The following is a 21,681-nucleotide window of genomic DNA, read 5'->3' on the forward strand; positions in this document are numbered from 1 at the left end:
AAATAAAACTATTCACAGATGACATAGTCTTATAGTTAGAAAATCCGAATGAACCTACCGAAAAAACAAAACCTACTGGAATAAACAAGTGCAGCAAGACTGAAGGATATAAACAAATATTTAAAAATGAATGATATTCCTATACATTCACATTAAACAATCCAAAAATAAAGAACATAATTTTATTCACAACAGCATCAAAAAGAATAAAACACTTTGGAGCTACAAAATATTATTGAAAAAAATTAAAGATCTAAGTAAATGAAAAATCATCCCATGTCCTTACATAAGGAGATTTAACATTAAGACCTTAGGCAATATTCCCTAAGCTGACTGACAGATTCAACAAAATCTCTATCAGAATTCCAGTCAACTTTGCCAAAACTGACAAGCTGATTCTAAAATTCACCTACAATTGCAGTGGACCCAGAATACCCAAAACAATCCTACAAAAGAAGAATAAAGTAAGAGGACTCACACTTCAAAGAATGAAAATGTATTACAAAGCAAAGGGTGTCAGTGTGGCGGCGCCGGCACGTGGACAAGCGCATGCGCCTCTTACTAAGGAGAGGGGGGTGGGGTGAGGGCGGGGCTAAAGGGTGCCCTGTGCACACCTCCATAAATACACGCCAGACTAGTGAACGAGAAGCACAGGCTGGAATCAAAACTGCCGGGAGAAAAGTCAATAACCTCGGACACCACCCTTACCGCAGAAAGCGAAGAGGAACTAAAAAGCCTCTTGATGGAAGTGAAAGAGGAGAGTGAAAAAGTTGGCTTAAAACTCAACATTCAGAAAATGAAGATCATGGTATCTGGTCCCATCACTTCATGGGAAGTAGGTAGGGAAACAGTGAGAGACTTTATTTTCTCAGGCTCCAAAATCACTGCAGATGGTGACTGCAGCCATGAAATTAAAAGACGCTTACTCCTTGGAAGAAAAGCTATGACCAACCTAGGCAGCATATTAAAAAGCAGAGACATTACTTTGCCAACAAAGGTCCATCTAGTCAAGGCTATGGTTTGTCCAGTAGTCACGTATGGATGTGAGAGTTGGACTATAAAGAAAGCTGAGTGTCGAAGAATTGATGCTTTTGAACTGTGGTGTTGGAGAAGACTTGAGACTCCCTTGGACTGCAAGGAGATCCAACCAGTCCATCCTAAAGGAGATCAGCCCATCCTAAAGGAGATCAGCCCTGAATACTCATTGGAAGGACTGTTGCTGAAGCGAAACTCCAATACTTCGGCCACCTGATGCGAAGACCTGATTCATTTGAGAAGACCCTGATGCTGGGAAATATTGAGGGCAGGAGGAGAAGGGGACGACAGAGGATGAGATGGTTGGATGGCATCACTGACTCAATGGACATGGGTTTGGGTAAACTAAGGGAGTTGATGAAGGACAGGGAGGCCTGGCTTGCTGCGATTCATGGGGTCACAAAAAGTCGAACACAAGTGAGCAACTGACTGATGAGTGAACTGTACACTTTAAGTAGATGAATCATATGGTACTTGAATTATATTGCAATATAATTTTAAAAAATAGACAGAAGGCTCTGAAGAATACTTTGAGTCTGATTCAGTTTATCAAATCATTAGAGAATCACAGAAACCTAGAGTTGGAAGTCCTAAAGGGTTCTACCTATTACACAATACAAGAATACCTCCTGAGAAGGCGATGGCACCCCACTCCAATATTCTTGCCTGGAAAATCCCATGGATGGAGGAGCCTGGTAGGCTGCAGTCCATGGGGTCGCGAAGAGTCGGACACGACTGAGCGACTTCCCTTTCACTTTTCACTTTCATGCATTGGAGAAGGAAATGGCAACCCACTCCAGTGTTCTTGCCTGGAGAATCCCAGGGACGAGGGAGCCTGGTGGGCTGCCGTCTCTGGGGTCGCACAGAGTCGGACACGACTGAAGCGACTTAGCAGCAGCAGCATACCTCTGAGAAGAAACTGTTGTCCAACAGTTTTTTTAATCTCAGATTACCTTTACTGCTTTGCTTGAACATCACTTTTTCCACTGCTGAGTGCCAGTGCCTAGAACACTGCCCAGGTCCCAATTTATTGTTCACTTGCTCGGGCGTGTCTGACTCTGTGCAACCCATGTACTGCAGCACACCAGGCTTCCCTGTTCATCACCATATCCTGAAGTTTACTCAAACTCGTGTCCACTGAGTCAGTGATCTCCTTGGAGAGAATTTTTAGGATGACTATCACTAATACTGCAACTCTCTCCTCTCCAAATGCCGATCTCTATCCGTCTGCCTACTATGTTTTATTTTATTAAAAGCCCTTATCATGTGGCATTTTCCATACTAGCCTTTACTGCCTAACTACCCCCCAAAACTTACTGGCTAGTAATACTAGAATAAATGAGTGACAAGTACAGAAGGTTGTGGTAGTATTCAGTCTTATAATATAGATACTGTGTGCCCTTTAATGCAGCTTAAGAACACACTGACTTATTTTTAGTGACTTTTACATTGTTAAATATTTGAGATAAAAAATACCCATTGACTCTCTTTCATGTGAAACACTGCCACATCTCTTTCCTATATTTATACAGTTGATTTTGGGGACCTAAAAGAATATTGTATTTATCTTTTTTGAATTTAAATTTTGTTGTTGTTCAGTCCTGTCCAACTCTTTGTGACCCCAAGGACTGCAGCATACCAGGCTTCTCTGTCCTTCACCATCTCTCAGAGCTTGCTCAAATTCGTATCCACTGAGTTGGTGATGTCATCTCATCCTCTGTCGTCCCCTTCTCCTCCTGCCTTCTATCTTTCCCAGCATCAGGGTCTTTTCCAATGAGTTGGCTTTTCCCATCAGGTGGCCAAAGTACTGGAGTTTCAGCTTCAGCATCGGTCCTTCCAATAAATACTAAGAGTTGATTTACTTTAGGAATGACGTTTTTTCCTCAGTGCAGTCCAAGGGACTCTCAAGAGTCTTCTCCAATACCACAGTTTGAAAGCATCAGTTCTTCAGTGCTCAACCTTCTTTATGGTCCAACTCTCACATCCAAACATGACTACTGGAAAAACCATAGCTTTGACTATACAGACCTTTGTTGGCAAAGTAATGTCTCTGCATTTTAATATGCTGTCTAGGTTTGTCATAGATTTTCTTCCAAGGAGCAAGCGTCTTTTAATTTCATGGTTGCAGTCACCATCTGCAGTGATTTTGGAGCTGAAGAAAATGAATCTCTTCTAATTCACAGATCTCTCTGCTGCTGCTGCTGCTGCTAGGATGCTTCAGTTGTGTCCAACTCTGTGTGACCCCATAGATGGCAGCCCAACAGGCTCCCCTGACCCTGGGATTCTCCAGGCAAGAACACTAGAGTGGGTCACCATTTCCTCCTCCAATGCATGAAAGGGAAAGTGAAGTCTCTCAGTCCTGTCTGACTCGTAGTGACCCCATGGACTGCAGCCTCTGCAGGCTCCTCTGTCCATGGGATTTTCCAGGCAAGCGTACTGGAATGGGCTGCCACTGCCTTCTCTGATAGATCTCTCTAGTTGATCATTTTTATTGATATACTTTTTGATCTGAGACCAAAGAGTTTGAAAACTGTTACTTTCCTACAAAATACATGTGTGTGTGTGTGATAGTTACTCAATCGGGTCCGACTTTGAGATGCCATGGACAGTGGCCTACCAGGATCCTCTGTCCATGGAATTCTCCAGGTAAGAATACTGGAATGGGTTGCCATTTCCTTCTCCAGGGGATCCTGCCAACCCAGGTCTCCTGCATTGCAGGCAGATTCTTTACCATCTCAGCCACCACATGGAATTCAAAAAATAATTACTCTGTATACCCAAAGAAGGCCTGAAAAACACAAAAGGGGAAGAATAAATTCCTAAAAGAGTAATCCTGGAGGTCCACAGTACATACCTCGCTAAGGCTGCTACATTAATGAGAATGAACAAACAACTGCTCCACATTACAATAGGGATGAATCCCATAGGGACAGTGTTGATCGAAAGCAGCCAGATGCACACAGTAAAGTAAGTAAAGTCGCTCAGTCGTGTCCGACTCTTTGCGACCCCATGGACTGTAGCCTATCAGGCTCCTCCATCCATGGGATTTTCCAGGCAAGAGTGGTGGAGTGGATTGCCATTGCCTTCTCCAGGGGATCTTCCCGACCCAGGAAACGAACCCGGGTCTCCCGCGTTGCAGGCAGGCGCTTTACAGTCTGAGCCACCAGGGAAGCCCAACTAGATATTAAAGAGGCAAAGCTAACCTATGATATTATACATTAAGATAGTGATCTCTTTAAGGTTGAGGCAGACTGAAAGTGATGTTGCATGGTGAAGCACTTTAAAAAATTGTCTTCTACTGTGTGGTGGACCAATATTTTACAAAACACAAAGCTATCCCATACTTGATGTCACAACAATGTCAAATGGGTAAGATGTCTGAAGGCTTACTTTTGATTTTAGTTTTTTATTTCTTGCACACAGCTAACAAACTGGCCTGGAACGAACAGGCAAACTACACTTTGAGAAGCATGGATTAGGTAGTCTATGAGAGATTCCATAGCTTTTCAAAGTTAACTTAGTCTGTTTTCCTTTGTACTTTTGTTAGGCATTAATGTCAAACTACTGATTTCAAGTTACCTGGGGCTTCCCTGGTAGCTCAGCTGGTAAAGAATCTGCCTGCAATGCAGGAGACCCTGCTTCGGGAAGATCCCCTAGAGAAGGGATAGGCTATTTACTCCAGTTGTCTTGGGCTTCCCGATGCCTCAAGACAGTAGAGAATCTGCCTGCAATGTGGAAGACCTGGGTTCAATCCCTGGGTTGGGAAGATCCCTTGGAGAATGGAATGGCTACCAACTCCAGTATTCTTGCCTGCAGAATTCCATGGACAGAGGAGCCTGGGAGGCTACAGTCCATGAGGTCGTAAAGAGTTGGATGTGACTTTCACTTTCACCAACTTCATATGGGCTTCCTTAGTGGCTCAAATGGTAAAGAGTCTGCCTGCAATGGAGGAGACCGGGTTTGATCTCTGGGTCAGGAAGATTCCCTGGAAGAGGGTATGGCTACCCACTCTAGTATTCTTGCCTGGAGAATTTCATGGACAGAGGAGCCTGGTGGGCTACAGTCCATGGGGTCACAAAGAGTCGGACACAACTTAGCGACGAACACTACTACTACTGACTTCATAACAACCAATCTTTTTCTCCAGTAATTTTTTAAACTATAATCTAATTAAAAGGTATTCTAAAGGCATTACATCAAAGATCTGAGACATTTTTACTGCATTAACTTTTTTTCACTCAAAGAAAAGGCAAAATTTACTTTTTACCAAAGTACATCTGAATGCTCACTTAAAACTGGTTACAAAAAATTTACTTCATTTCCACACCTATTTTTTCTGGTGTCACTTTCTCTGCCCAAGGTGATAATGAAATATGTAACAAATTATCATTGATCACACATTTGAAGTTCTAGCTTTTGTTTTACCAGCTGGTGGCAAAACCAAGAGAAAAGTCATTTGGGGGGTAGGGAAAAGATTCATGAATTTCAGAAGCATTGGGTAGAGGAGTCAAATTTTTTTAACCACCTATATAACACTCAAGGGTGACCTGGCCAAAGCAAATATGGTGAAGAGTTATAAACAGAGGAGGCAAATTGAGAGTTGCAGATTCTCACATGCTTAGTTGCTCAGTTGCGTCAAACTCTTTGAGACCCCATGGACTGTAGCCTACCAGGCTCCTCTGTCCATATGATTCTCTAGGCAAGAATACTGGAGTGGGAAGCCATTCCCTCCTCCAGAGGATCTATAAGAAACAGGGATCAAACCCGGGTCTCCTGCACTGTAGGCAGATTCTTTACGGTCTGAGCCACCCGGAAAAGCCTGCCCATTCTCACACTTTCCTGGTCAGGGCATTAGATCCCATATGCCACAACTTAAGATTCTGTGCAGACTAATAAATAAATAAATATTCCTTGAAAAAAAAAAAAAAAACTACTGCAGAGTTAGAAATCAGAATATGTAAACCATTATAAAAATAAACAACAACAAAATTCATTATCTTCTTCCCTTTAAAAATGAAACAAAACAACGTTCCCTTTGAAGGGACAGTTTCCAGATTTATGATTATTTCCCAGCTCCAACATACATAAATTATTTTCCCTCAAGTAGCTGCAATATTCCTTAAAATCATCACACTTTTTACTAGAGCAGGAATTCTTAACTATGAATATATGGATGGGTTTTAAGAAGTCTAAGAACTCTCTGAAACTCAAATGTTGTAAAATGTTGGATGAATGAGCAACTATATGGACAAGATGTCTCCAGTTGTCAACACATCTGTTATTGACTACTGTTGATTAAAAGCATCTTTCATTAGTTATAAATGTGATCCAAATAGAGAGATAGGGTTCTTCATTAATTGAACAGGTATATAAAAACATTAGGAGAAGGCAATGGCAGCCCACTCCAGTACTCTTGCCTGGAAAATCCCATGGACAGAGGAGCCTGGTGGGCTGCAGTCCATGGGGTCATGAAGAGTTGGACACAATTGAGTGACTTCACTTTCACTTTTCACTTTGATGCATTGGAGAAGGAAATGGCAACCCACTCCAGTGTTCTTTCCTGGAGAATCCCAGAGACGGGGGAGCCTGGTGGGCTGCCGTCTATGGGGTTGCAGAGTCAGACACGACTGAAGCAATTTAGCAGCAACAGCATAAAAACATTACATCATGTACCCAAAAAAGGCATGGGAAAAATCCATTCATTTTGTAGATGATAACACTGACATTTAGAGAGATTAAGGGATGTTCAAGACTATGCTGCTAGTTAGAAGGCAAAAGTCAGGGAATAACACTTCTGCACCCATGCCCTCCCACAATGCCACCATACTGGAGGATATTAGTAAGCACATTATGGGGAGCCAACAGCCCCACTTCTCATAAATATACAATCTCAGAATAAATAAAATAATTCTTTAACCACTACTGGCTTATAACAAACATAAACATTCTTTTTTTTTTAACTGAAAGTATCTTAAAATACATATTCTTTTAGAAACATTTTAGAGCTTAATTCTTTGCCAGTAGACACAATCAATAACTTGTCAATCATCTGAAAGAGGTAAGTGCTTGATCCCCCTGCAATCAATCAGAGAATGCCATACTCTTGACCTGGAAGGGATGGAAGATGTTTAGGAGACAGAAAGCTTCAAGTAGGCCCTTAAAACACATTCGTTTCTGAGTCAATTACTCTGAAAGCCCACAATGCAAAGTAAATTAGTTGAATGGATCTTTGAGTAACTGTTGAAGCTGTTAAGAAATTTTAAGCAAAACCTCTTTTCAAAGTTTAGTCTCTGGTTTATTCACATGAAATACCAAGTGCAAAAACCAAAGGAGATGATATTTAGTGAAAAGAATTTTTATAGTTAGCAATTAAGTAAGAAAGCTAAAAAAGAATGCCTTATTTTGGAGTCAGGGTGGAGAGGAACCCAAAATTTGCTTTTAACTTTTGTCAAAATAATTCAAAAATTAAAAGTCTGTAAGGATACAAGAAACCCTGCACTCTCTGCCCCCCTCACCTGCCACCCCCACTTTTGACTCCTAAAATACAGTGTAACTTTCCACCATCTGTTATTGTAGAGCAGAAACAGTAATGAACATATGGGCTTTCTCTCTCAAGCAGCTGTAGTGTAGTTAAAGTTATAATAATTGTCTTTCTGTAAGATAAATTTACATTAAAAACCTGGCCAGTGAAAAACAAATGGCTCAGCCTCTGAGCCTTCCAAAATAAAATTAAGAAACTCAGCATCATGTGTGATATACATGCAGAGATTTAGAGAATATCCTCTAAATCTTGTGCTTTTATGTATAAGGTTAAACAAATACAATTCATTATGCCCAAATCAGTTTATACAATCAAACAGTCCACAATTCATCTTTTCTCTTTTCCATCAAAATGCTAGGAGCCTCAAACAGGGGTTAGATAAGTTACATATAGAAATCAGGAACTAAGTTCTCAAAAGCTGATAACTATAAATCTATCACTTCTGTGAGTCACTGAACTCCAGTCTAAAGGCTCATTTATTTATAAGAAAAATCACAACACGTGTGACACATAAATTTCCATTTCAACTACCATCATTTATAATGAGTTTAAGTAAACAAAGAAATTCAGACCATATTCTGATTCACATATTGTGAAAAACAGGAATTTTACCTACCTTTATCTGGGTGATTCAAAATCATGATTCTCCTGTGAGCTGCTCTAATCTTGGCCTTACTGGCAGATGGGCTGTAAAGAGAAAAGTGCTTATAACAAATAGCGTCAAATGCAGATTATAAATTAACAGTTCATATGAGTTTCAAGAAATTAAAAACTAATGAGACTTTCACCATCTTGTGGATAAATATAAAATTACAGCTTGTCATTTCATTCTACGAACCATCAAAATAAATCAGATTCAATGCTGCATGTACCTTTCTTCAGTCCTTTGTCTCAATTTAAAAAACACATCCACAAGAAATAGGACAGGGAAATCACAGTCTATAGACTACTACTTTGAGCATGAAAACTGGTGCTTCAAGCTCTTCTGGGGGGAGGCAGTACATATGAGTACCAAACAGGTATCTGAACTCTAGAGCTCCCTGACAGCAGGATTTTAATCCCAGCATTGCCATGAAGGATGGGGTGTGTGTGCTCACACAATCAGTCAGCTCTGACTCTTTGTGACCCCATGGACTGAAGCCCGCCAGGCTCCTCTGTCCATGGGATTTTCCAGGCAAGAATACTGGAGTGGGTTGCCTTTTCCTACTCCAAGAAGGATGGGGTACCCTTGGCCAAATTTTATACCCTCTCTGTGCTTCAGTTTCTTCATTGTAAAACAGTGCCAAACAACATAGTCCTCATAAAGTAATTACAAGGGATTAAATTAGTTAATGCCAACGAAGTGCTTCAACAAGGTCTGGTGTGTGTAGCAAATGTTCCATAATAGTTAGTTTTTACTATTATTATCTTTCAACAGAACATCTCAAAACTCTTCATAGCTCATTAATTTATTTAGTTTTGTGAGAAATCTATGGGAAAAGCTTGGCTGTGAGAGCCTAAACTCTAAACAAAAATTGAAGAAGAAAGTTAAATAAGCCTAAAATTATCCATGTAAAACCTAATTTATTCAAGTACTGGAAATCCTTCTTTCTAGTACATTTTCCAGGCAAGGAAAAAAATTTACACTAATAGTAACAAAATCCTGGTGTTGCTACTTAATATTTACACTAGCTTATCTAAACTATTTTTCTGGGCCTCAAACGGAAGTAACAGTGGGTAACTCAAAGCACATGGTGGTTGCTATGGAACTCAAAATTATCTGTATGGATGAACCACACATATTACAGGGACTAATAGCAGGTACTTTTAGAGATATTCTAAGACACAGGTTTAAATCCATTGCTCATTACCTATAAAACTGTGTCTTGCTTACTTAACTCTCTGAGCTATAATTTTCTCATAAGTAAAAATGTACATTAAAAAAGTGAAGTATAAATAATCTAATCTAACATTTCTTGAATGACTCAAAAAACATTACCACGAGTATCAGTTAAGAGGAAAGAAATTCTCAAGGTCTGCAGAGGTTTGCTTGCCCTTCTACTAATTGGTCAGAAAATGTTTACATTCTGTTTTCAACACCTCATTCCTTGCTGTCAGCTGCCAGTCCTCCATTCTGGCAGGATCCTAGTCTCAAGCTGTTACTTGCCAGTTACTTGCTGCTTCTAATCTCCTGGGGTTAAATAACAGACCATCAAACATGCTAAAAATACACTATCAATTGCTACATAAGCATATAAATTATTCTTCTATAAAGAAAAAAAATAAGTCTTAAGTTAAAGGGGAAGCCAAAAATAAAAATAAAACTATATCCTGAGACAAAGAAACAACCTACTAAAACTTCTGGGATGCAGCCAAAGCAGTTCTCAGAGGAAAGTTTATAGTATTAAAATCCTACATTAAGGGGAAAGAAAAGAACTCAAACAACCTAACTCTACACCTCAGGGAAGTATAGGAAGAACAAACTAAGCCTAAAATTAGTAGAAGGACAGTGAAAATAAATGAAATAGAGACTAAAAGACCAAAAAAAAAGAAAAAAGAAATCAATGAAACCAAAAGCTTTTTTTTTTTTTTTTTTTTTTTTGGAGAATGTAAAGAAAACAGACAAACCAGAAGCTACATTCACCAAGAAAAAAGAGAATTCAGGTAAAATCAGAAATGAAAATGGAGAGATTACAACTGATATAATAGAAATACAAAGCATAAGAGTATAAGAAACTGTACTATACAATAAGAAACTGGAAACCCTAGAAGAAATAGATACATTCCTAGAAACAAAGCACCTACCTAAATGAGAGAATCTTAGTTCTTAAACAAAGCATTAAAAATTAAATGTAGCTCTGATATATCTCCAGCCTAGATAATTTCACTATGAACTGAAAATGGAACTTGAAATATAATTTTGCCCAGATCAGGGATTTCAAACTGCTCCCTGGAATGTATTTGACTGAGAGTAGGGGATTAGGGTGTGTAGAACAGAGCAGTGTTCCCTGATCCTGAAGCAAATAAAGCAGCTTTAGTTTCACCTTTTTCTACTACTAGTCTATTAAATAACATTTAAAGAAAGTTCCACAGAAGTTTTTAGAAAGTCTGAATATCACAAATGTATGTATAATTTCAGAAAATAGCAGGTTAAGTTTTCCCAAGCAACTCAGTAAAATATTTTAGGCTTTATTCAATATGGTAAGAAAACATAGAATCATCTAGTAACAAAGAGAATTTCTTTGTTTTTAAACAGGGTGTTAACAGAGTCAGCTCCATTTTATCTTTACCTACTTGTCATACAGTCTAAATCATCTGGATTCCAAGACCAAGGAAAATGGAACCACAGCAATGTAGTCACATCTTAACAGAATCTCCTCAAAACAACACTGCCTGACTGAAAGAAAGGACTAGAGGAAAGTAAATAAATTTTACCTTTCTATTTAATGCATTAAAGGCAGATATTTAGACTTTGCACTCATGAGAGAGACAGGAAGAGAGGGGACCAACCTTTATTCAGCACCTGTTCTTTGGTAAGCACTTCAAAAAAGGACTTCCCTGGTGGCTCAGACAGTAAAACGTCTGTCTACAATGCGGGAGACCCAGGTTCGATCCCTTAGGGAAGATCCCTTGGAGAAGGAAATGGCACCCCACTCCAGTACTACTGCCGGGAAAATCCCATGGACAGAGGACCCTGGTAGGCTACAGTCCATGGGGTCGCAAAGAATCAGACATGACTGAGCGACTCCACTTTCTTTCTTTGATAAAAAAGGTACCACTCAGGGCATTTCACATTATTCCAACAAGACAAAGTAGTATTAGTTGCAAATCAAAAATGAAGAAGCTGAACTGCATAAAAGCTAAAAATCAGTGCCTCAGAATCTGTTTGCTTAGCTGGTATCTCCTGAGTAGTTACTAAGTGCTAGGTTTATGCTAAAAAAACCTCCTATGTGTTAATTTTTGCAGCAGTCCTATGCAGTAGAAACTAATGAGGAGACTAAGGCCATGCAGCTAACAAGTGGTAAAACTGATATTGTACCCAGATTCACTGTTATCAGAGTCTGTGCTGTTAGTCACTCAATTTTCCTTGTGAAATTCTGTACAGCTTCCTGCTCAATGGAATAAAACTTAATAACCATGTATCTTAAGTCAACTCCGAATTATCTATCCGAAAAACAGGAGTACCTTGGATGATATTAAATGATATCCTCAAAAACTTTTGTTTGGATTAGTAATGTACTTTGTATACACATATCCAGAATGGGATGATACGGGACCTCAGAAAAATAACAGTGGCATTCAGAATAATATTAAACCAAAGAATAGTTAACAGCAAAGCTAATTTAACAGTGTGGTTCCCCTGCTTAAAATAATTTCTTTTTTTCGTATTCCTGGTGAGAAAGCTCATTTCTTTTTATATTTAAATCAAGCACCAAGCTAAACTGACCTGTTTCTCCCCTACCCACCTTTTGTGGTGGTGTTGTTTTTTTTTTCTGATTAGTCATAAGAAATTACAAAATGTTTTGGCTTTAAATATCTGCTAACCTACAAGAGATTTAAAAATTCTCTCAATATAGGACTTTATGATCTATTCTGCTTAATTATGTTGACTAAGTCACCGTAAGATTTGTTGTAGGTAACATACTATAACCAACGCAAATAAAATTTTGAGTGAGCTCTAGGGAACATAAACAAATATAGATACTGGTAAATCTATGCTGCTGCTGCTGCTGCTAAGTTGCTTTAGTCGTGTCCAACTCTGTGCGCCCCCATAGAAGGCAGCCCACCAGGCTCCCCCGTCCCTGGGATTCTCCCGGCAAGAATACTGGAGTGGGTTGCCATTTCGATGTATTCTTAACTCTCAGGGTTAAATGATATCATACAGTAATCACAAAGGATCATTAACTATCTCCTACACTGTCCAAAGTCAGACAATAAATGGCTGCTAAGGTGAAATAAGTATAATAAAACATCAGTTCAGTTCAGTCACTCAGTCGTGTCCGACTCTTTGCAACCCCATGAATAGCAGCACGCCAGGCCTCCCTGTCCATCACCAACTCCCAGAGTCCACTCAAACTCATGTGCATCGAGTTGGTGATGCCATCCAGCCATCTCATCCTGTCGTCCCCTTCTCCTCCTGCCCCCAATCCCTCCCAGGATCAGAGTCTTTTCCAGTGAATCAACTCTTCGCATGAGGTAGCCAAAGTATTAGAGTTTCAGCTTTAGCATCAGGCCTTCCAATGAACACCCAGGACTGATTCCCTTTAGAATGGACTGGCTTTGAGAGTCCAAGGGACTCTCAAGAGTCTTCTCTAACACCATAGTTCAAAAGCATCAATTCTTTGGTGCTCAGCTTTCTTCACAGTCCAACTCTCACATCCATACATGACTACTGGAAAAACCATAGCCTTGACTAGACGGACGTTAGTCGGCAAAGTAATGTCTCTGCTTTTCAATATGCTATCTAGGTTGGTCATAACTTTCCCTCCAAGGAGTAAGCGTCTTTTAATTTCATGGCTGCAGTCACCATCTGCAGTGATTTTGGAGCCCCTAAAAATGAAGTCTGACACTGTTTCCCCATCTATTTCCCGTGAAGTGATGGGACCAGATACCATGATCTCAGTTTTCTGAATGTTGAGCTTTAGGCCAACTTTTTCACTCTCCTCTTTCACTTTCATCAAGAGGCTTTTTAGTTCCTCTTCACTTTCTGCCATAAGGGTGGTGTCTTCTGCATATCTGAGGTTATTGATATTTCTCCTGGCAATCTTGATTCCAGCTTGTGCTTCTTTCAGCCCAGCATTTCTCATGATGTACTCTGCATATAAGTTAAATAAGCAGGATGACAATATACAGCCTTGACATACTCCTTTTCCTATCCGGAACCAGTCTGTTGTTCCATGTCCAGTTCTAACTACTGCTTCCTGACCTGTATATAGGTTTCTCAAGAGGCAGGTCAGGTGGTCTGGTATTCCCATCTCTTTCAGAATTTTCCACAGTTTCTTGTGATCCACACCGTCAAAGGCTTTGGCATAGTCAAGAAAGCAGAAGTCGATGTTTCTTCTGGAACTCTCTTGCTTTTTTGATAATCCAGAGGATGTTGGCAATTTGATCTCTGGTTCCTCTGCCTTTCCTAAAACCAGCCTGAACATCTGGAAGTTCACGGTTCACGTACTGCTGAAGCCTGGCTTGGAGAATTTTGAGCATTACTTTACCGGTGTGTGAGATGAGTGCAACTGTGCAGTAGTTGAGCATTCTTTGGCATTGCCTTTCTTTGGGATTGGAATGAAAACTGACCTTTTCCAGTCCTGTGGCCACTGCTGAGTTTCCCAAATGTGCTGGCATATTGAGTGCAGCACTTTCACAGCATCATCTTTCAGGATTTGAAATAGCTCAACTGGAATTCCATTACCTCCACTTGCTTTATTCACAGTGATGCTTCCTGAGGCCCACTTGACTTCACATTCCAGGATGTCTGGCTCTAGGTGAGTGATCACCTAGATTATCTGGGTCATGAAGCTCTTTTTTGTACAGTTCTTCTGTGTATTCTTGCCACCTCTTCTTAATATCTTCTGCCAACAGAATAGTAAAGACTAGAGATCTCTTCGAGAAAATTAGAGATACCAAGGGAACATTTCATGCAAAGATGGGCTCGATAAAGGACAGAAATAATATAATATGCTAGGTGTCAAATTCTGGAACTAGAGAAGAATTGTGAAACAGATTCCATGTTATAATTGAAAATACGATTCAGATCAAATTAGAAAACTGAATTCAGGAAGAATTTAATGTCACAATAAGGGATTTTGATAATTGCATTGAAATTTTAGTGTTCAAATACAACAGCTCCTTGTTAAGGAATTAAGGCACATCAGAACTATGACTGATTTTTTTTGTTTTAGAAGTAGTAGGATAATCTCTTAGACTCAAGGTTTGAGATGTAAAACTTCGCTATTTTCTCCTCTGCCTCCTATTCACAATTTAAGATATAAGGGTAATTTTACTGTCACATTTTCTCCTTTTTCAAGACAAACTCAGCCACAGAGCAAAATAACACTTACGCAGCACACCTACCTTATACCCAAAATGAGACTTGCTTCTCGCCTACTCATTTTCTGTTCGAATCCTCCTTTATAGTAGGATGAAAAGCTCTGTGCAGGGAACAAAGAGCGGGAAATGATTAGTTCCACGTATGAAGGGGCAGGACCTCGACCCCACCACACAGCTGCAGTGGGAGTAATGGGTTTTCCGGAAGCCAACCTGGAATCGTGGGAGGTGGGGCGGGAGAGCACTGGACAACGAACCTGGGCATCAACAATGGTTTCCACGTCCCAATACGCTAATGCTCCTACACTGAAGGAATAAAGGAGACCGGTAGAAACAAACGGCTTCAGCTTTTTCTAAGCTCTACAGGGATTTTCTCATTGGATAACCTTGACCAAGTTACTGCTGAGATGACAGACATCTTTTTAACCTACAAGACTGGCTGACTGAGAAAGAGGAGGAGAAACTGACGAAATAGAGAGGACATCAGGAGAGCAGACAGGAAGGCCAAAGAGGGGTCAGAAGACTGGACTGCAGGGTCAGCGTGGCTGGAGAGGCCCGAGCAGGGAGGAGAGGGGTGGCAGGGGAGGGGCTGAGGCCACGGGGAGGGCCCTGGAGGTTGGGAACGACAGGGGACTTTACTCTCAGGGGCAGGACAGCCAGAGCACGGGGCACCCAGATTTGACTTGGACTACTCCAGGGCATCCCTGGCGGCTCAGTGAATAAGAATCTGCTTGCCAATGCAGGAGACAGGGCTTTGATCTCTGATCTGGGAAGATCTCACAGGCCATGGAGCAACCAAGTCCACACGCCAACTACTGAGGCTGTGCTCTAGGGCCCGGGAGCCAGAACTACTGAGCACACGGGCCACCACCAGTGAAGCCTGTGCACTAGAAGCTGCTGCAATGAGAAGCCCACACACAGCAACCAGAGAGCAGTCCCCACTTGCTGCCTCTACAGAGAAGCCCATGCAGCGAAGAAGCCCCAGCACAGCCACAAATACGTACACAAATGAGATTAATTAAGAGGATTACTCTGCTGTGCGGAGACAGGTACAGAGTGGAGGCAGGAGACCAGTAAGAGGACACAACCATAATCTAGGCAGGAGACAGGGGTGGTTTGGGCCAAACTGGTAGAAGAGGAAGAAGCCAGAGCCGTCAGATTTGGGATGGATATGGAGAGCAGAAATGACCTTTGCTTGGACTGAACGTGGAATATGAGAAAACGCAGGGAGAGATGGGGCAGTGAACACTGGCGTGCTCAGCACAGGGCCCCCTCAGAAGTAAGGCACTTACTCCTCAGACCACCGGGCTGCTGCTGGCAGACAGCATTGTGCTGTCAAACTCCAGCAATGGCCTCGGCTGAAGAATGCCAAGCCCATGCCCCCTTCCCAGGGCAGCCTCTGGCTGACGACCAGCTGACATCATGGTGCAAACCCTGGAGTTCCCCAGGACTCAGTCCTTGAGCTTCTTATTTACTTTCCAGGTGATGTCACTTAGTTTCACGGCCCTTGCCACAACCTAGGACAACCACGATGAGTCACCTGAGAGTCAGAGGCGCCCGTGCCCACACCGGCTGCCTCAGGCCTTGCTAAGACCGCACTGCAGCCTAAATTATCCCTCCACCCTTCTTCCCTCTCTTGCCTTCTGGAGCTGTTGGTCCTCAGAGCATTCTCTATAAACTAACAGCTTGCTAATCTGTGTCTCATTCTGCTTTCCAGAGAACTTCAACTGCAAATGACTGCAAGGTTTCTGGCCTAAATTGCCAATTATTGACTTAGAGGAGGAGTGGTTATTTGTTTTTTGTGGGTAATAGATATCAGGAGATTGGTTTTGGTTATATTAAGTTTCAGAAGTCTACTATGTATGTAAGTGGAGGAAATGTCTGACCTGGAGATAACATTGGGGAATTATGAGTACACAGACGGAATTTAAAGCCATGAGACTAAACAAGATCACCTGGAGCCGGAGTGTAGCTAAGAAGTGGGAAGACTGAGCCCTAGAGACGGCAACATTCAGTGGCAGAGAAACGGAGAGGGGTCAGCAACAGACACTGCCAAGGCCCAGCAGTGCGGGGGGGAGGAGAAGCAGGCCCAAAGTGACGAAGTGGAAAACAGTTTCAAGTGCTTCCGACAGGTCAAATAGGAGCAGAGCTGAGGCTAAACCTCTGAATTTAACCTTTGCTAAACCTAAGGCTCTGCGGAGAAAGCAATGGCAACCCACTCCACTACTCTTGCCTGGAAAATCCCATGGACAGAGGAGCCTGGTGGGCTGCAGTCCATGGAGTCGCTAAGAGTCAGACACGACTGAATGACTTCACTTTCACTTTTCACTTTCATGCATTGGAGAAGGAAATGGCAATTGACTCCAGTGTTCTTGCCTGGAGAATCCCAGGGATGGGGGAGCCTCGTGGGCTGCCATCTATGGGGTAGCACAGAGTCGGACACGATTGAAGCGACTTAGCAGCAGCAAACCTAAGGCTAATTGAAGGGACTGGGCATGAAGGTTTGATTAGAGTGAGTTTAGGAGAGAACAGGAAGAAAGGAATAGGAGACAGCAGAGAGACAACTGTTTTCAGGAGCTCTTAGAGCAAACTGCATGCATGAACTCAACTTTACCAAGGAAAAATATACATACGTGATTGAATGAGCACATGTTTCTAAAATGTGAACCCTTTCCTAAGGAATGATAAATAAGTATGCACTTGCATAAAACAAAATCTGAAAGTATATAACCCCTCAATGTTATTTTGGGGTGGTGGAATTATGAATATTATTTTCTTCATGTTCATTTATACTTTCTAAATTTTCAACAATGAACATGGTTACTTATACAATTTTTTTTTAAAAAGGACTAAATAAAGGAAACCAAGGAAATTACTAGAGTATAAAAAGAGTCCCAGGGAGCCAGATCTGGTCATTTATATAACTTGTTCTTTTTGACCAGCTTGTCATAAATTTCCATTGGTAATAATCCCCTGACAATTAATCCTTCAACAAATACTTCAGCACCTAATATGTGCCAGGAACTTTTCAAATGAGACAAGTGAAATTCTGTCCTTCATCACACCGTTGTTCCTCTGCCAGTGTGCCAGTGCTGTGAGGACTATAAGGTCCCACTCCAAATTCCAAGTAATTAACAATCTAGTGAGAAAACAAAGAACAATCTCCACCTCCAAACTGGAAGGGAACCAAACTGTTTCAGTACACATATTAATATGGACAAATTATGTATATATACACAAGCGCACACACACAGGAATACGTAAAAGAATAAGAGCTGTATAGGGAATACACACACAGGAGCGGGGCTTTAACAGAGGAAAAACAGCTGGCTTTAAGGTTTCTCTCAAGCAGCTAAAATTTTTACTAGATGCACACCTTACTCCCTAATATTTCTATGAGTATCTACCTTTGGGAGTTCCAAATTCTGAAGTGTTCAGCATACAATAAACATAAATTGATGATATTTCATAAACTGTCATTTCCACTATATTCAACAAGTTCATTAACCCTAAAAGCGGCTATTATATCCAAGCAATTTTTTTACTTTTTTTTTTTCTAGGTAGAAAATGTTAAAGAAAACTAAGACAAGGTTGAAGTTTAGCATCTGGATGAGGCTCAGACCATAAATACTGACCTGCTTTCAAGTAAGTCAATCTGTAAGCATACCATCATCACTATCCTTCTGAAGGAACTTGATCGTTTTTGAGGACAGATATTTAATATTTGGGGCTATATATAGAATAGTAGACAGAAGACAAAATCATGCCTTCTAAACTCATATGGATTTTAGGTTTTTATTACATAATTTTTAATTGAAATTGTAAGCCCTTTGAAGCTTACAAATATAACATACCTATACTGCATTATATTATTAGCTTATATAGAAACAGGCAATGCAGAACTGTTTTCTGACAACACTGGTGGGTCAACAAAATGGTAAGATTCACAAAAAATGTGATTACAATAAGGAACAACTATATCAAACAGATGGAGTAGTTACATTTTTCTAATAGAATTTCCAAGAACAGAGAGTGGGATTTATTCTGTTGTCTATTTGAAAGATACTCTGATCCTTACAAATTATTATTTGTATTATTTTAGTCATAAAATATATAACTATATAAACAAAAGTCAAAATAATTTTCCCACTAAAATTTAACATTGAATGCTGTAGTGCTATATATTATCACAAATGATGTGAAATGAACCAAGTTAAATGAAAGTCTTCATTAGCTAATTTACTCAATTACTTGAAACATCACAGCCCTCCAAACAACCAGAAAAATACATCATTCCATAGTCTTAAGAGAAGAAATACATTTTACATTTAACATAAAGTATAAACTTTAATTATGTAGAATCATCTATTTGATTTATAGATCCACAGAGGGATAGTTTTAATTAGTGTTATTTCCATGAATTTCACCTAACCATAAAAACAATTTAAGTCCAATTTTAAAAACTTGTATTCAAGTAAAAAGGCAAATTCACAAATAGAAAAATAAGAGCCTCAAAAGAAGATGAACGACTTGGGTTTTTCCTCCAGAAAAAAATTAGGGGTAATTAGACAATAGCTGAGTCAATAAACACACATGAGTACTTTAAGAAATTAAGTAAAAGGCTCTGATTCAAAATAGCAGACTGAAAATTAGTTTTTTACTTTCCAAAGGCTCTTTGAAATGAGAAATGAGATATTTTAAACAAGAAAAATGCATAATAGGCCTAGAAAACAAGAAATGGAACAAGTACCAAAGCAGAAAGTTCAAAGAAATCCTGAAAGGTTGAAAACAGGGAAGACTGCACATACAGAAAAATAACAGCAACCCAATCACCAGAGGAAAGAAAGACAAAAACACTAAATCCAGGCTCAACAAACACGAAACATAACATCAGGGTAATTAAACCAGGACGGCAGACAGACCATTCCTAACTCCATTAGTACAGGGCATAAGGGCTGCCACCTGCCACCTCAGCCCTCAGGCCAAAAGAGAGAATCGTATGCCTGGAATGCATCTTGGTGTACAGAGCAGGTCTCAAGGGAAGCAGAGTGGCTTAACAATAGATAACATTTCAGAACCCAGAGGGCTGAGGAGAGGGGGCATTTATACCAAGGAGTAAAATACACATAGTACTCAACACTGCAGGTTCCCAGACAGCCTCTGGGCTCCTTGCGTCCAACGAGAGACATGACTGTGGGCATAACCCACCTCCATGCTCACAGCACACTGCCAATCCTCTCATTCAATTAAACTGTTAAAGCAAATCTACCAAACTGCTGAAAGAGGCCACGAACATGAGTTCCAGGAGCAGAGACACATTGGAAGGAAAAAATCTAAGAGGATCTTACAGAACAAACAGCTATACATGTAAAGAGGGAAAGAAACAAACTCTCCATACATCCCATGTAAAAGAAACTATGCTAGGCAACAGTCCAGAAAAACGGGGCAGAGGGAAACATGAGAAAAAGAAAGATGAGATATAAGAACAAACTGATGTTAAAGAATAGAAGCAGCAAATACACTTCGAGAAAAAATGAAGAGAGAGCCCACAGGAACCTGAGTCGAACCTTCTCCTTTGAGTGACAGGCATTTATTGACGCGTGACTACAGTCCCTATCTGTTAGTAACTGGTTAATAATGAACAGAGTTACAAAATCAAAACACTGGAAATGCCGAGCTTATGAATTTGGCTTTTTGAGATCAATGTCAAGGGAAAGTATGCATATTTTTCATTCTTCAATTTCCCTGAAACAATTAATGTTTAAAGAGTTATTTTTAAAAACTAATATCTTCACTGAGGTTTAATCACGATGATGATAGATACTCCAAGAGGCTTCACTGCAAACTAGATGAGTAGTACTTTGTGAAAAAGAGGGCAGATGAAAGCCACTTGTCTTAACTTGAAGCCCAGAGGGAAGGGAAAAGGTTGGGGGGGGGGGGGCGTGAGTGTGTATGCATCCCTTTCCTTTTATTAAGAAATGCTGGGGCCGCCTTTCAGAATACCCATGACGGTCTCTTAAACTACGCCACCTTATCTGTGAGCCTTCACAGAGCAGTGAAACGTTTCTCATTTTCTTTCTCTCCCTTCCGTTACAACGTTAAATAATGTAATTCTACAAAACGTGAGTCTATTTATAAGTCTGTCTACTAAAGATCATCAAGCAGGAGAGAAATGATTTCTAAAAGTTTCCCAATTTACTATACGTAAACATATATCAGTAAAGGATGAGATGGTTAGAGAGCATCACTGACTCAATGGACATGAATTTGACAGCTCTTCAGGAAATAGTGGAGGACACAGGAGCCTGGCGTGCTGCAGTCCCTGGGGCTGCCAAGAGTCGGATACCACTTAGGGACTGAATAACCACAAACGTGGAAAAACACTTGGACATTTATGTCACTATTTCCAGGCATATGCTCTATTTCCACTGACCATCATCTAGTCCCTGGACTGTCTCAATGCCCTTTCAACACATTTCCCAGTTTCTCCTCTGGCTTATTCTAGTCTGTTGCCCGCCTGCTCATAACCTTCCAAAGGCTTTCCGTCAGACTTAAGCTCTGCAGTCCTTGTCATAGCTGATTTGGCTCTAAGTGATGTGGGCCTAAACGACCACTATTCCTTCCACACACTCATACTGGAGTTACTCCTACTACTCAACTCATTCCCACCTCAGATCTCAGCAGCATTCCCACCACCTAGGAAGCTCTTCAGATGGTCACATGGTCTGTTCCCTTCTCAGAGAGACCTTCCCTAACCTACCTAACACAGACTCTTCTCTGCTGTTAAATAATCAATCTCTTACTCTGATTTGGGTGGTCCAGTGGTAAAGATGAGACAGGAGACACAGGAGGCCACAGGTTTGATTCCTGAGTTAGGAAGATCCCCTGGAGGAGGAAACAGCAACTCACTCCAGTATTTCTGCCTGGAAAATTCCATGGACAAAAAGGAGCCTGGTAGGCTACAGTCCATGGGGTTGCAAAGAGTCGGACACAACTGAAGTGACTAGGACGCATGCACCCTGATTAGTTTTTTAAAGAAAACTAAACTTCTAACTTCAATACCTCTACATATTACATATCTT

At 40.7% G+C, this 21,681-nt stretch overlaps 1 protein-coding gene across 2 annotated transcripts in view; it reads right to left on the reverse strand.

Moving 5' to 3' along the window:
* The window catches only part of DNAJC15 (DnaJ heat shock protein family (Hsp40) member C15), an 84,825-nt gene that overhangs the window by 21,799 nt on the left and 41,345 nt on the right, over positions 1 to 21,681 (reverse strand). For both annotated transcript variants that reach the window (XM_018056779.1, XM_018056780.1), the window contains exons 4-5: positions 14,627 to 14,703; positions 8,193 to 8,263 (exon numbers count right to left, since the gene is read on the reverse strand). In XM_018056779.1, the coding sequence (XP_017912268.1) occupies positions 8,193 to 8,263; positions 14,627 to 14,703 (148 nt within the window). The remainder of the gene's footprint in view (positions 1 to 8,192; positions 8,264 to 14,626; positions 14,704 to 21,681) is intronic.

Source organism: Capra hircus, chromosome 12, assembly GCF_001704415.2.
Source record: "Capra hircus breed San Clemente chromosome 12, ASM170441v1, whole genome shotgun sequence".
Classification (NCBI taxonomy): domain Eukaryota; kingdom Metazoa; phylum Chordata; class Mammalia; order Artiodactyla; family Bovidae; genus Capra; species Capra hircus.